The sequence below is a fragment of the Megalobrama amblycephala genome, linkage group LG1 (assembly GCF_018812025.1).
Source record: "Megalobrama amblycephala isolate DHTTF-2021 linkage group LG1, ASM1881202v1, whole genome shotgun sequence".
NCBI classification, from domain to species: Eukaryota; Metazoa; Chordata; class Actinopteri; order Cypriniformes; family Xenocyprididae; genus Megalobrama; species Megalobrama amblycephala.
Window position 1 is genome coordinate 71,957,057 of NC_063044.1, and position 16,347 is coordinate 71,973,403.

General features: G+C 38.8%; 1 protein-coding gene across 1 annotated transcript in view; it reads left to right on the plus strand.

The window, feature by feature from the left end:
- The first annotated feature begins 3,199 nt into the window (after positions 1 to 3,199).
- The window catches only part of LOC125248623 (complement C3-like), a 66,815-nt gene continuing 53,667 nt past the window's right edge, over positions 3,200 to 16,347 (plus strand). The window contains 9 exon segments of the mRNA XM_048160664.1: positions 3,200 to 3,315; positions 3,795 to 3,824; positions 3,965 to 4,124; positions 4,126 to 4,155; positions 4,364 to 4,523; positions 13,322 to 13,392; positions 13,498 to 13,589; positions 14,608 to 14,690; positions 14,773 to 14,860. Coding sequence (XP_048016621.1) covers positions 3,245 to 3,315; positions 3,795 to 3,824; positions 3,965 to 4,124; positions 4,126 to 4,155; positions 4,364 to 4,523; positions 13,322 to 13,392; positions 13,498 to 13,589; positions 14,608 to 14,690; positions 14,773 to 14,860 — 785 coding nt within the window. The 5' untranslated portion in view covers positions 3,200 to 3,244.

Sequence of the window (16,347 nt, forward strand, 5' to 3'; positions counted from 1 at the left end):
GAAAGGGTACCTTTATCCCTTTCCGATGAGGAGGAGATTGCATTTTGGCGCTTCTCCATTCGAGTGCTGTGATTGGCTGCTGGCATCAGAGGGGACACACAGAGTGTGGCCCACCCTTCTCTCCCCTGTGGAACTCATTTGCATAAAGCACAAAGTTGGAAGTCTTTACAGTGTCTTTAAAGTTTACCAATGCATTTCTCACTTTCCAAACCACCACCAGAATACCTTTGGCAATATTCTAAACAAATAGAGACTAAACATGATGGAGAAAGATTGAACTGTCATTCAATTGTACATTAACAGCTGTATTTGTATCAGATGTTGCACTACAAATAGCTGTCACTGAGAATACTTATTTCCGTGAATAAGTATGAAATGGATGTGTAGTTCTGCATCAATTGAAGGTTTTCAAACATAGTTTTGAATGGATTTGGATGGATCTTTGTGATCTCTCTTTGTTTCACCCATTGCTGCTAAGGTCCCGATGAATTTTTATGGCAGTCTCTGGTCAACCTTAGGAAGTAGTCTCTAGATGGGTGAAGGGCAGTAACTGCCTGTGGACCAATGAGAAGCCTTGTTCTTGCCAGGCTTGGTACAAGAGGTCTTCTTCTTACCCTCTAAGAGAGGTCTGGATGTTGTCCTTACATCTTTCTGATGGCGTAGGACAGTTTGTTTGTGTTAGTCCACCAAGATCCAATCAAAATGTTGCAAACCTTTGTCCGCTGTTACGGACAGAGAGGGGCCCGGCCATAAACTGGGCCCTAGAATGTGCTGTTCACTACAGAACGGTCTCACTCTGGTGTGGATCCTCATATGTTGTTTAGTCACAGTGAACAGAATGTTCCTGGATCAACATTAAGTTTAGGGGTAGGAATAGTTTCACACAGAAATGTTTCAGGATCAACAAAATATGTTGATCTAGTCTTTCTTGTAGCTCAGTGGTTAGAGCATGGCACTAGCAATGCCAAGGTCATGGGTTCGATCCCACATACTCAGATACAAATGTACAGTATAATGCAATGTAAGTCGCTTTGGATAAAAGCGCCTGACAAAAAAATGCATAAATGTAAATCTAGGAACATGTCTAAAGCCCTATTCAGACAGGATTAGTTTTACATGGGGAGGTGGGGGTAAAGTAATTATTACCAGAGCTTCTCAGTGAGTTTATTCCCGTCCTAATGTGCCATCTCGGTAATCATTACAGACAATGTCATTAAAGATTACAGCGACTTTTACCTTTTGTAAAAAGGTCCGAAAAAATTAAATCTAATCCTGTTCGAATAGACCCGCTGTAAATATGTACGGTAAAATTCTGTCATTTCCTATTTAAAAGTAGTTTTCTGCACATTTTTTCAAGCATGGAAGCTCTTGAAGAAACATTCATTTGTGTTGTAGGTGGTGGGACAAGCCTGTTGCAAACCTCACGTATTTTCTACATACCATTTATCGAAGCAATTGTCAGAGGCACAAAACTAATTATCTTTAAGTGCCTATTACCATCATAATCCAATCAGAATTTGATTAATAAATCGGACCTAACTGTTATTTATAGTTTATATATTTAGATTAGGCTATATGTGTTTGCGCACATGGAATAAGGAAGCAACGTATACCCACATGACGACAGGGGGGTGACGGCAGTGCGCAAATCGAGTTACCCCTCCCATTTCTGCTAGTTTTACTGAGATGTCTTGTCTTTACTCCACCTCCCCATGTAAAACGAATCCCACCCGAATAGGGCTTAACTTGGCAAAATCACTGTTAGTCACTGCTACATCTCAGTAGATGTACTGGAAATGATATTAAATAAAAATAATGACACAGTGTATGAGAACAGTTCCTAGTCTGTTTTTATTTGAGCTCCATGAGATGGTTACTGTTCCTACGGAGACATTCTGCTGCTGTCTCACGGTCAAACAGTGAAATATTCCAGCGGAAGGAAAGCTTTTAGTGATTTTACTTCATTAAAGTTGACATTGATGCATATTTTTTCCTTTAATGTTTGACAGAGTTCATTTGCATAAAACCCATAAGCATGCTTACTTTTGAAAAAAAAAAACTGAACTGACTGCTGTGCGTTGTTTCCACATATTTAGCAGCATTCTGAACCCTACCATTTCTTCTAGTTATAGCATGGAAAAAGTCAGTATTGTCCATCTGTCAAGGCATCGCGAGTTCACGTTTCAACAGCAGAAGCCGACAAGCGCCCAGAAACTGACAAGTCTGTTTTAGCAAATAAGAGCACAGTATTCAGGTCAGGTGACAAGGCTGCTAGTCACTTCAAAAAGAAGCGCTAGCTGAGGAGAGTTTTGTCAAAGCGGACTACAAGTGATCGAGGATTTCTAATTGGTCGGGACTCCTGCAAGTCCTTGTACACCATAGTACATCTTACATGCTGAAACTTCGTCCCTTTGCGCTTTAGTCATGTGTCCGTGACCGCGCGTCAGTGTTTGCATGTGTGTGCGTTTGTGATGCACACGTCTTTTAAATGCAAACGTCATATTCACAAGCAGATTTCTTGGTTTTGTTTAACTTTAAGAACATGGAACATGTGGAACTTATGCTGCTTTTGCTAAAAAATCATCGAAACTTTAATTTTGTATGTTACCTGTAATTTTTTGGAGTTATTATTACTTAATCAAAACAACCTCAACTGCAGTTTGATTGATAACGTGAATTGGAATGAGCACAGTAATCAAAAACATTCAGATTTGTGAGAATTGCAAATGAACTCTTCAAAATAGTATTGTGTGGTAACCAGAATTATAATACCAGACAATAAGGTACTTGAGGGTAGTGCTGCATTGCTGAATAAGTCAAGGCTGAAGGGGATGCAAATTGGCTTTGTGTTGTGCCTAACAACTACCCTTCAGCCTATGACTTATTCACAACTGACAAACAAAGTCCTCTCATGATGTGTGTATTGCTTACATACAGCCTGTAGCTTTCTATGTCATGCAGAGTTCTCGTTTGTGTGGACGCAGGCACTTCTAGTGTTAATGGAGCAGCTCTGAGAAACATTGTCTTAGGTGATAAATTGCTAATCAAAGATTTTTTCAAATCAACTACTTGAATCATGACAGCACTTCTGCTTTCTATGTAGGTCATCTCACCAATCAGAGGCCAAGAGTGTTTGAGCTTTTTTCCAAAGGATATCTTTGCTTTAGTGGGAGGAGTGATGTTTCTTATTTCAGCTTTCCCACTGTTGCCATGTTCTCATTATGTGAGTAGCCAGTCCTGCAGGATGAGGCTGCTTATTCCACTGTTTTTATGGATACCACTGGTATTCAATTACCAGGTTTCTTCCCAAAGCCGGTAAGTTAAATTTTATTATTTTATTTTATTATATTTATTTATTTATTTACAAATAATTACAACAGCAATGTAACACGTTGAATTTAAACATAAAATATAAGTGGAAAAGACTAATTTTATTTTTTTTTTTTTTTTTTTGTAAAACACATTGAACATACTTTGTTTTAATTGCAAACTAATTCTACTTTTACAGTGTACATTAAATCTGTTCATCATATGAAATTATCATTGCTCTTCATAAGACTTGGACTAAACTGCTCAAATAATATGGATTACTTTTACAATATTTTTATGAATGTCAAAGTTTTAGGTAGAATTAATGAGGGCCAGACAACCTGTCATTCAAATGTATTTTTGGCATTGAGCCTTTTGGGTTTGAAACGACATGATAAAAGATAAAAAAAGGGTGAATAAATGACCATTTTTACTTTTGGATGAATCAACCCTTACAATGTAAAGTATTTTGTTTGTGTTTACAGTGGAAATCAAACTCTTCACTCAACACCAAAGTAAGTTCAAAACTTTCCAATCTTGTCAGTGTAAAGATACACAAACATAAAGCAGATAGCAGGTGATCCAGTATGCATATATTTTTACTTTATGCAAAGCTGATAAGGACTTTGTAATGAAACTATGTATTTTCTGTCAGGTTTATCATGTTAGCTCCAGCAAGACTGAGGCTTGGAACCAAACTGAATATCTTACTAGAGGCACACAGTCTGTCCGAGCCAATCACAGTCAAAGTCATTGTCTATACATTCGAGAAGGAATCCGTCCTGATGCGGGACTCTGCCATCCTCAATTCAGACCAACCGCTATAGTGATCTCAAAACCATAGAGGTTGGCTCAGAAGATCAAGTGTATTTATTGTCTCTGTTTATAGAAACTATAAATCTGCCATTTTGTAATTAAGCAAAATGTCTTGACAATAGCTATGTTTTTTTTTTTTTTTTTTTTTTTTTTTTTTTTTTTTTATCAGGTAAAGCTTGTTGAGATAAGTAATTATCACATAAACTTTTGTTTTTTTTTTTTTTTTTTTTTTCATAAGATCAATCCAAACCTGTTGAAGAAAAAATCGAAAAACTCTGTGAGACTGGTTGTGGAATTTGGGAGTTTCCACACAGCTGAGAAAATTATCACGGTGTCGTTCCGGTCTGGATACATCTTCATTCAGACTGATAAACCAGTTTACAACCCTGGAGACACAGGTCAGAACTCACACCGCATGACTAAGCACTAGGGCTGGGTTACAAATATAGATTTCTTGATTCAATCAATTATCATTTTAAAGAGCCGATATCAATTCTTAAATCCCAAGAACAGATCATTTCAGCCTATGCTGTTTTCAACTAATGAATGTAAAAAACATTATATTGCGCCTCTCATCCAATCATTTTAATCGCAGTAAACTTTGTCCTTTGTTACTTTTGATATCGCACTCTTTAATGTGGCATGACAGATTACTTTATCACCTCAGATCAAGCAAAGTGGCAGCACAGAGCACATGTGAATTGATCATCTTCTGCTTTACTGCTATTTACAGCATGAACTAAACATGAATGAACATTAGAAGGCATTTTAAAAGACAATAAAATGTAATTTCTCAATCAGTATTTCAACAATGGAAAGACATCAGTAAACAGCTTCTGAAACAATATGTCAATTGATGTTAGATTTACCTTTTTAACTCAATATGAACTCGAGAGGAGCATTTTGCTGAATGTGTGCAATATTGAATATTAATTGTGTTTTTACTTTTTCTTTAATATGTTATGTGCTTTTGAAAAAAAATTATAAATCACATTTTTATGACAGACACTATTTAAAAGCTTATATTTAAAATAAATGAATAAATAATACACTTGGCCCAAAGTCACACGTCTTAGGGTGCGTTCACACTTGTCACGTTTGGTTCGATTAAAACGAACCCTGGTGCGATTGCTCGGTTAGTGCGGTTCATTTGGACATATGTGAACGCTGCCATCCGAACCCTGGTGCGCACCAAACAAGCGGACCGAGACCGCTGAAAAGATAGGTCTCGGTCCGCTTCCAAACTAACTCTTGTGCGGTTCGAATGATATATGAACGCAACACGGACCAAAGACATGTAAACGAACCAAAAACAGGAAGACGAGACCCTGCTGGCCAAAATACCATCACATGCAGGCTACGCACACACAACGAGTGCATTTACCTCGGCAAACAGCATTGTTTTGGATGTTCAGTAAGTTCCGTCTCAAAATAGGCAATACGTCATAAAATCCGATCAATCACGTTGTGAATGTATCCCTCTGCCTTAAGGTTCGGTATCTTTTGGTCCGGTGATAAAATTGCCAATCTGATCACTAATCGGACCGGGACTAAATGTTGTTGTTTTTTTCTTCTTTGGTCCGGACCAAATGAACCAAACCAAACCAACCAACTACAAAAGTGTGAACGCACCCTCAAGAAGTTGTTTCAAGTTTGAAGATGATATAACAAAAAATTAGGTTCCTGCAAGGTTTATTTCCCCTGACTAGTGCCTTTTTAAAAAATGGGCACTTGGAGCTCCAAAGTGCTCCTTGCAAAATGATCTGAGGGCTAGAGAAAGCTGTTACAGTTCCTTATTGATACGGTTCATTCCTATTGCGTCACTTGACACGATGGGAAAAACACCTTTTTCTTCGAATGTTGAAGCCTTTATTGAATAACGCAATGAAACTGCACAAGCCATAGCAGCGCAGGAATCTGCATATCTGCATATCTGCACAAACCAATCAGTGTGCAGTCTGCTGAAGCGGGCACTGTAGCCCGCCGGAATGGGTGGAGCATCCATCTATAAAATGAGCTTGTCTCGCCATTGGATTCTGAATAATTCTCCTTCAGTGATGAACATCTTCTCCTCGCTGGACTCCAAGACAAGACGGAAGAAGCCTTCTTGCTGTAGAACAAACCTCACAGCGGATCTGCATGACTCAGCAGCATCCTGCAAACGAGCTCTGCCAGAGAGCTGAGTGGTGCTCTGCACACAAGCTGATTCAGTATCTCCCCATGCCAGCGATTGCTACAAGGGCGAACTTCTTTGCATTTCTGCTGATACTCGGCAGCTGAGAATGACGCTCCTCCCCTGCAAGGATGAGTCTAACAGAGCTTATTTCTCTAAAAGAGCACCCACATGGAAAGAACCTATATGTGGATATATGCGCATATATGAAACCTATATGCAGTGTATATGTACATATATGCTGCATATATGCACATATATGATAATATATATGCTGCATATATGCGCATATATACTGCATATATGCTATATATATGCTGCATATATGCGTATATATACTGCATATATGTGTATATTAGGGATGTGCATCTCCATAACTGAGGCCGATGCGATACGCATCTCGATGCATAGCCAACGATGCGATACATTAAAGATACATATAGGCAGCTACCGATGCGATGCGATACGATTCACTGCTATTACGATGCGGTGCGATACGATTTCGATTCGATTCAACACGATGTGATTCAGTGTAATACGATGCAATGGAGAAAAATAATATGCTGTGCAATTCAATATGTAGATATTTAACTTTTATTTATTTTGTTCCGACAGAAATCTTATCTTAAAGTATCTTAAGTGCCATCTGACTTTTTACACATGGCTCTTTCACAAACAAAAGATTAGTTTTTTTACAAAACCAAAAGATTAAATAAAAACAGACATTCTTTTCCTGTCTGTCTCTAGTTACTTTTAAAGGGATAGTTCACCCAAAAATGAAAATGTGATGTTTGTCTGCTTACCCCCAGCGCATCCAATATGTTGGTGACTTTGTTTCTTCAGTAGAACACAAATAATGATTTTTAACTGCAACCGCTGCCGTCTGTCAGTCAAATAATGCTAGTGGATGGGAACTTCTTTTATAAGAGTAAATAAAACTTGCATAGACAAATCCAAATTAAACCCTGCGGCTCGTGACGACACATTGATGTCCTAAGACACGAAACGATCGGTTTGTGTGATAAACCGAACAGTATTTATATCATTTTTTACCTCTAATACACCACTATGTCCAACCGCATTCATCACTCGATTCGTTTGGTCTGATCGCGCTCTGACAGCGGCAGTGATGTCTCGCTCTCATTGAAGTTTATGCGCGAGACATCACTGTAGTGATGGGAAGTTCGGATCATTTTACTGACTCGGACTTTTGAGTCTCGTTCAACAAAATGAACGAATCTTTTTTCGAGTCATTTCGTTCATTTCGTTCATTTTAGCAAAATGTAATTAAAATGTTACGTGTTACTTCCCCAACACATCTACTACTTATGCAAACGTTGATCCCAGTACAAACAATACAAAACTACAATGCTATAAGATTCAGAAATGATTAATTCATTACATGGTTCTTCAGTTTATGACAAGCTGATTAAGCTCACCTCACCTCTTGTCTGACAAGTCTTCGGGTTTAAGTCATTCCTTAATGACGTGACAGGCAGTCCCATGCTAAACCAATGCAGTCTGAGCCGGTAAGAGAATTGATTAATTCATTTCATGAGTCTTTCGGGTTTTTGAGTCGTTCCTTAAACACGTGACAGACCCATATACTAAGCCAACGCATTCTGAGCCGGAAAGAGAATTGATTAGTTCTCTTCATGAGTCTTTCGGGTTTTGAGTCGTTCCTTAATCACGTAACAGACCCATACGCTATTTCTGACATTTCTGTCACTGTTTTTGTTACTGTTTCTTGAGGATCTGTGGTGTGTTATTATAAATAAATAAAGCCCTGTTATAAATAAAATATCGATTAATTTATCTTTTTGACTGTCTATCTGTAAATAAACACTAGGCTATATAATAATATAATAATCCAAGCCTACAATACAAAGTATTTATAGCCTAGTTTGTTCATTTTTACTCCAATTTTGAGTTTGCTGTTATAATAATTGCTTTTCCTAGGCAGACTTGACATATTGGTCTAATATATGTATAAGAAGATTGCTCAAAAAGGACATAATGACATAAATTAAAAGCAAATAACATTTTGAATTTGAATTATTAATGTTAGTTTAAAACATCAAGGTTATGATAACTTCAGCTTTAACAGTTGTAACACAAACTCAAACAAAACTGGAGAGTTAACGTTATTTACTAATAAATATAATGTGCTTGGGTCACACAGCATAGTGTATGGGTCTGTCACGTGATTAAGGAACGACTCAAAACCCGAAAGACTCATGAAATGAACTAATCAATTGAATCATCAGGTGAACTACTTCTAGCAGTACAGAACCTGTAGAATATTGCACATGCGCGACTGAACGAGTCACTAATCTACTAATAATTATATATGAATAAATCGTTTTTTACCGATGCAGATATGTTAGAAACGATGCATCGCGATACAAATGCCAAATGTATCCGATGCACGCTTATTTAAATCGATGCATCGCATCGTAAGCTTTTATGCCGATGCACCGATGCAAATCGGTGAATCTTACCATCCCTAGTGTATATATGCCACATATAGGCAAAATTTAGGTGCATATATGTGCATATACAGGAAATATAGGTCTCCTGTATTGCTTCTTCATATCCATATATATGCCCTATACATACAAGATATGTCTTCTATATAGCTAATGGCAGGATCTGGTCATTTTGTAGCTCATATCTCATTTTTGACTGTCATACATGATGCCTAGCTCATATTTTCTATTATCAAGGCAAAAACTAAGAATTAACGAAAAAAAATATGCAAGAACTTATGTATGTCCGAATGTAGCAGTTATGTATTTAGACAATTATTTTGTGATTCCACTTGCCATGACCATATTTGGGGTTTCCTGCCGCCATGCTGACTTGGGGTGTTGACGCACTTTGCTGCTTCCCAGTCTGCATGAGACATCACAGCGGTAGGTCGCACAAAGTTTTTGCGGTGATTCAATTAAGGCCATGTTTCATGTAACAGCTGAATTCACATGATATATTTGTATGATTGTAATCCAAAACCCCTCTGTGATGTACATTCAGATGTTTCGTTGATTATTTTTCTTTACTTAAGTTACTTTTAATATCCCACATGGAAAAAACCTATATAAACATATATGTTTCAATATAGGTTTGATATAGGTTTTTAATATATGTGACATATATAAAATTGGCCGTTTTCCTATATTATGTGTACATATGTGTACATATATGTGTGCATATATGTGTACATATATGTGTGCATATATGTACATATATGTACATATAATATAGGAAAACGGCCAATTTTATATATGTCACATATATGTAAAACCTATATCAAAACCTATATTCAAACATATATGTTTATATAGGTTTTTTCCATGTGGGCATCTTCCCTCATTCTGCACATTCTCTTTCTCTCATGAGTAGAAGAAACAATGGAGTAGCAGGGCTGTGTGAATGGGACTAAGGGGGCTTTCACACTGGCAGTTTAGTTCGAAATGGGGCATGCTTCGCAAGAAAAATCTGAATCGCTAATGTGAAAGCTGTCAAGCGAACCCGGTGCACCAGGGTACTGAACCCGAGACGACCCGAAGGTTCGCGTGTATATTAAAGCAACACGGACTCGGGTGCGCACTTGTTCAGGAAGGAAGTAAAGTAACCTGCACATGCATTTTAGCCGATTATGATGTATTTACTTCAATACAGCACATGTAAGAAAAGACAGTGTTGACGATTTATCTTGGAGCAGGAGTGAGCCTGTAGTGCATTCGTGCTTTGCTAGTGCAATCAGAGTGGCAAATGAATGAATGAATAAATTAATGAGGCATTTATTACTGTACACCCAAAGTGCTTTACAATCATATCAGGGGTCTCTTCTCATCCACCACCAATGTGAAGCATCCATTTGGATGATGTGACGGCAGCCAAAGTACAACAGCTCCAGTGCACTCACCACACACCAGCTGTGATAGAGCTAATTCAACATATGGGGATTATTAGGAGGCCATGATTGGTAAGGGCCAATGGGAGAGATTGGCCAGGACCGGGGTTACACCCCTACTCTTTTACGAAAAGTGCAATGGGTTTTTTAATGACCACATAGAGTCAGGACCTTGGTTTAACGTCTTATCCGAAGGACGGTGCTTTTTGACAGCATAGTGTCCCCTTCACTATACTGGGGCATTAGAACCCACACAGACCACAGGGTGAGCACCCCTGCTGGCTTCACTAACAACTCTTCCAACATCAACCTAGTTCCCTTTCATGGGAACTCCTACTGCGTCAGAACACGGTTGGAACGGCTCTCTGTGATTGCGTCGTGAAGCACGTGTAAACTGTCCAATAGCGTGATGGAACGTCATAGGCGGGTGACGTCACAGACCAGGAAACTATAAAGCATACCCAGAAACAAAGAACGCTAGCTTCTGTGTCTTCAGCAAGCGCTCTGTTTATCTGTCTTTGTCATATTTATTGTTGTCTGTTCAAGCAATATATATATATATATATATCATTATATCAAGATATGACTGAAATGGCGAGCAAACAATTCAGTGCTTCTCCCTGCACTCACTTCATTACGAGTGGGGACTCACACAAGCTTTGTGTTGTTTGTTTAGGAGTGGAGCATGCCCAGGCAGCCCTCGAGGGGGTTGCTTGTGAGCATTGCGACAAGTTCAACTTTAAACATTACATGGCCAACTGAGAAGCAAGAAGAAAAATCTAAAAGCCTTTTAGATTAAAGATTTTTACCATCTAGATCACAGCCTCGACGTCGGGGATTGCCATTTTTTCTCGACCTCCACACAGAGGTGTCGAGGTCGTGGGATAAGCCAGCATCCTATCGTGTTTTCAGTCCTATTACTTTGAATTACAGCAATATTTTAGGACTGAAACACCATGGCTATGTGGCAATGACCAAAGTTAAAGAGATGCTCACAAGCATGAGGCGGCATCGTCACTAAAAGTGCTGGTGGGCAAAGCATACTCAGCGGCAGGTCAGGCCTCGTCGTGCTTGAACACTAAGTCCATCATGCAAGCATACCAGGCTGACCTGCTAAAAGAAATTGATGAGGGTGGGGAATTTTCGTCCGACGCACTTCGTGAACTGCGTTGGGCCACAGATTTATCTCTCAGGGCCACAAAGGAGACAGCCAAATCAGTGGGCAGGTCTATGGCAGCCCTAGTGGCCACTGAGAGACATTTATGGCTTAATCTTTCGGGTATAAAAGAGAAAGATAAAAGCTTCCTCCTGAATGCCCCACTATCACCTTCAGGCCTGTTCGGGGAAGTAGCCAGCACTGTCGTCGACAGGTTTCAGGAGGCAAAGAAACAAGCGGCGGCATTTCAGAAAATTCTTTCCCGCCGCTCTCAAGTCTCTGAGGCTGCTGGGCGGGTGGTGTCCAGTGGCGTCAGTGGCGTCAGGCTTCTGAGGGTGGTCCCCTCTGCGGAGAAGCAGAGTTCATCTCATTACAGGATGCCCGTTTCTCCTCAGTGCCCTCAGGAGGGTGCTCTGCCAACACTGCTACCTCGTGTGCTTCAGGGTACAGACGCCTTCAGCGATCCTCCGAGCAGGATCGTTTAGCTTTCAGTTCAGTCGCTTCCTGCTGGTTCACCGTTTTAGGGCACTGGGCTGATCGCACAAACAACACCAGAGAGACTGGTTCCCTTAGTAGATTTTATGGCAGAATGGAAATGTCTGCCCAACATATCTCAATGGGTGCTGCGCATGGTAGAAGTGGGTTACAGAATACAGTTCAGGCTGAGGCCGCCCAGCTTCAACGGGGTGCTATTTACAGTAGTCAACCCAGAGCAGTCTCTGGTTAAGGAACAAGAAGTTATGACTCTCTTGCGAAAAGGGGCTATTGAACTATTGAGCAGGCAGTCAGGGTTTTACAGCCGGTACTTCATAGTTCCAAAGAAGGATAGAGGGCTGCGTCCCATCTTAGATCTGCATGTTTTGAATCGCACAGTGCAGAAATAAAAGGTCAAAATGCTTGCACTCAAACAGATTGTTTTGCAAATCCAGTCCAAGGATTGGTTTGTGACAATCGATCTGAAGGACGCTTACTTCCATGTGTCTATCCATCTTCAACACAGGAAGTTCCTGAGGTTCCATTCGGCCTAGGGTTATCTCCCTGCACCTTCACGAAGAGTGTGGATGCAGCGCTGGCTCCTCTGAGACTCCAGGGCATTCGCATACTAAATTATATCGACGATTGGTTGATCCTAGCTCAATCAGAAGGCATGGCAGTTCTACATTGAGATGTAGTTCTCCCCCATATGAGAAGGTTGGGGTTCAGGCTGGAAATGATGGCAGTGTTTTGAGCTCTCAAACACTTCCTCCCAGACCTGAGGGGCCATCACGTGTTGGTCCGTATGGACAACACATCGGTGGTCTCTTATATAAACCATCAGGGGGGTCTGAGGTCATGTCCTTTATGCAAGCTGGCCCATCGGATCCTCCTGTGGGCCCAGGGGAAGCTGCTCTCTTTGAGAGCCAATACAGAGCCTGCTTTCTGAAGTAGAACCTGGGTCTGGAACCCAAAGGCAGCTTTTCCACCTTTTGACCACAAGATGTTGTTAGTGTGCATCGAGTTGAAAAGCTTCAAGTACTGAAGCACTTTATGATACAGTTAAGGGGAAAGCCTTGGTGCTTCGCAAAGCTTCATTTCCCCATCACTATTTATAGATAACAATGCTAGACAACTGAACAATGAAACACGAGGGCTATATATACACAGCCTTAACAAGGAACACCTGAAATCAAGAAACACAGTGAACCAATGAGAACGTGACACATGATTAAAACAACCAATCAGAACATGACACATTCACAATGGATGGCAAACAGAAAGCAGGGAACATGACTAAGGAAAATTGCAAACTAAAATACATGAACACACACAAAATCCAAACCAAATTGAATCAAATCAAAAGCTCCTGAATTGTGAAATTTGTGTCAGTAACCAGCCCTATTCAGCAAAAAGTTTGCTAAATTACAAGTCTGTATCACTATCATTTCTCACTTTCTATCTCTGAATCTTTCAGTTCATTACAGGGCTTTTGTATCCAATCATGAATTCCAAGCTTTCAACAGGAACATATCTCTTGAGATTAAGGTGACTGTCATTATCATTAAAATGAGCTTAATTTCATTTCATGTCATTGCATAACTTTATTTCATTATTGATACTTTTTAATATATACCTTCATGGAACAATCAGAACCCAGATGGTATTGTGGTGCACATCAGCTCCAACGCCAGTGCAAGCAACGGGATTCTCTCTGAAAGCTACCCTCTCCCTACTGTGCACAAGTATGCAAAGAAAACCATGTTTTAATTTTTGGTAACACTTTATTTTTATGGGCCCCTTTAGAAATGCTGTTGACTGGTAACTAACTATCATTATATGAGTAGAACATGCTTAATATCTGCTAACTCTTTATTTTATTGCTCCCCAAAAGACATGTAAGTAACTCTCCAACTACATGTCAACATATTCTACTAACCCGAACCCTAATAGTCTACTACTAATCTAATGAGAGTTAAATTAAATGCAATTGTAAACTAGTTATTTATAGTCAATAGAATTTCTAAATGGGACCATCAAAATAAGGGGTTACCTAATTTTCTAGTAGTGCAAAACCAAGGGTCCAAAGTTACTTTTTTATTTATTTTTTCCCAATGGCAGATGACAAAATGAGTTTTTTTGCCATCCATGAAATTGGGTGCATTGCCAGTTCAAAAGTGTACATTTGCTTACATATACTTGATTCGGTCACCATGATTTTGCCAAGACATGTTCCTGGATCAAAATATTTTGTTGATCCTGGAACAACATTCCTGTCCAAAACTTTAGTCTTAATCCTATTCCTACCCCTAAACCTAGTCCTACCCATAACTTTACCTAAAATCAGAGGGGGAAAATGTGTAAATAACACTGATGTAGAAGTACCTAACCCTGATTGCAAGCCTAAACTTAAAATAAATGGTAAACTTGTCCCTTAAAATCTGATTGGTTGGTTGGAATGTTTTTCCATGATCAGCAAAGATGTTGATCCAGGAACATGTTGTACTTGGTGAAATCACATTCACCGAGGTGACAACACTGTATTAAGAATCATGTGCTTTTGTCATGTGTAAGAATCATGTGTAAACTTTTGAACAAAATTATTTTTAAGTTCATATATTATTTAGTCTTGTGGACTGTTTGTAAACATTTGATGTGTGAAATAGCTAATTCAGGGCAGTACTACAAATATAAATTCTTTCATTTGGCAATTTAGCTACTGTACACCATTTCTGGAATTAATATTTTGTTTTCAATTCCTAGAGAGGGAAAATGGAAAGTTGTTGCAAAGTTTGATGGTGTTGAAGAAAACACATTCAGTGCAGGGTTTCATGTAAAGAAATATGGTAAGTTCTTTACATTCTTCATGGTGACATTTACCTGCTGCCATGCATGGTTAGACTAACCCTATTTCTCCTTGTTCCCAAGATCCCCCAGCATTCAGCGTCACATTAACGCCAAAGAAACCCTACTTCAGCCTACACGAAGAAAAGTTGGAAGTAGAAGTCAGAGCCAGGTGCGTTTCAATTACAGTCGCTTTTACTATTACTTGACACTCAATTTACTATTACTTGACACTGAAATTACAAGCATATTCAAATGCTGACATCAGATCAAAATGTAATTATTGGGCCTTTATCTTGATAAGCTACTTTCTGAGGTGAAACATCGCAGTTGTTTTAAAACTGCTGTGCCACCAGTAAACTGCCAGATGCAGCTCTCTCACAATTAACCTTCTGTTTGACACGTATGCAAAGCAGGCTCTTTGGCCCTGGCTTAAATATTATTGGAATGTTCCTGAAAAATATTTGTTTATGGGAAGCTTCTTGGAGAGTGGCTCTGGTCAAACACTACACAGTTACATAAAACCACACTATAAAACAACAGCATACTGTAGACCTGTGGCACCAGCCTCTTGGAGAAATGTCTTAAATAAATGTAATTATTGAAAGTAAATGAAGAGTTTGTTTCCAAAACGCTATAAATCCATTTAGATTAATTTGAGTAAATATGTGTTTTCTTTACCAAGAAAGTGGCAAGATTAAAACTACTATTTTCTGGTCCAAACTTCCACATAGCATCTTTTGGTTATAAAAACATTAAACATTTAAATCTAGATTTTGATTTATTATAAAAACTGATTATTTTTTTCCTCAAAATGCAATAAATCCATAACACGTTTTTTATTTTTTTATTTTTTTTTTCAAAATGCAATTAATCCATCAATATAAAAGTTATTTTTCATATTGAAAATACAAAAAATATTGAAAGTAAGTTGATTCCCATATATGACAGCCTCTGAACTCATTCTTATATATATATAGGCATTTGACTAAAAATACATTCAGTCGTTGCTCCGAAAAAATGAATTCAACGAGTTGTTTCATGGCAAAATACTCCAGGTAAATATGGAGTTTAATAGATATCATCATACTTCCCCAGTTGTTTGATTACACTAAGAATTACAAACATTTTTGTATTACTAGTAATGTAATTCTAAAATGTTATGTTCAAATATTCAAACAATGCATGGTCCCACTTTATATTAAGTGGCGTTAACTACTATGTTACTACTTACATTTAAATTAATCATTTGATACAATGCACTTATTGTGTACATACATGTTTCTACATTGTACTTATATTTTTTAAAACACCTGCATGTAATTACATCTGTAATTAATTTCTGTAATTACATTTATAATTACACTGTTGACCCATCCTTACACCTTACCCCTACCCTTAAACCTACCCATACCACCAAAGCTTTCCCTAACCTTACCCATATCCCACCTCAATAGCAGCAAAAGTGTTTTGCAATTCAATATGAACCCAATAAGTACATTGTACTTATTTTTTGACGTAAGTACATAGTAGTGAAGGCCACCTAATATAAAGTGGGACCCAATGCATCTGTCACGATCATTACTGGGAGTGCCCTTGTCTGCCACCAGAGGGCACTCCAACCCTGACTGTTTCCATCCTGGACTTTGGTTTTCACCC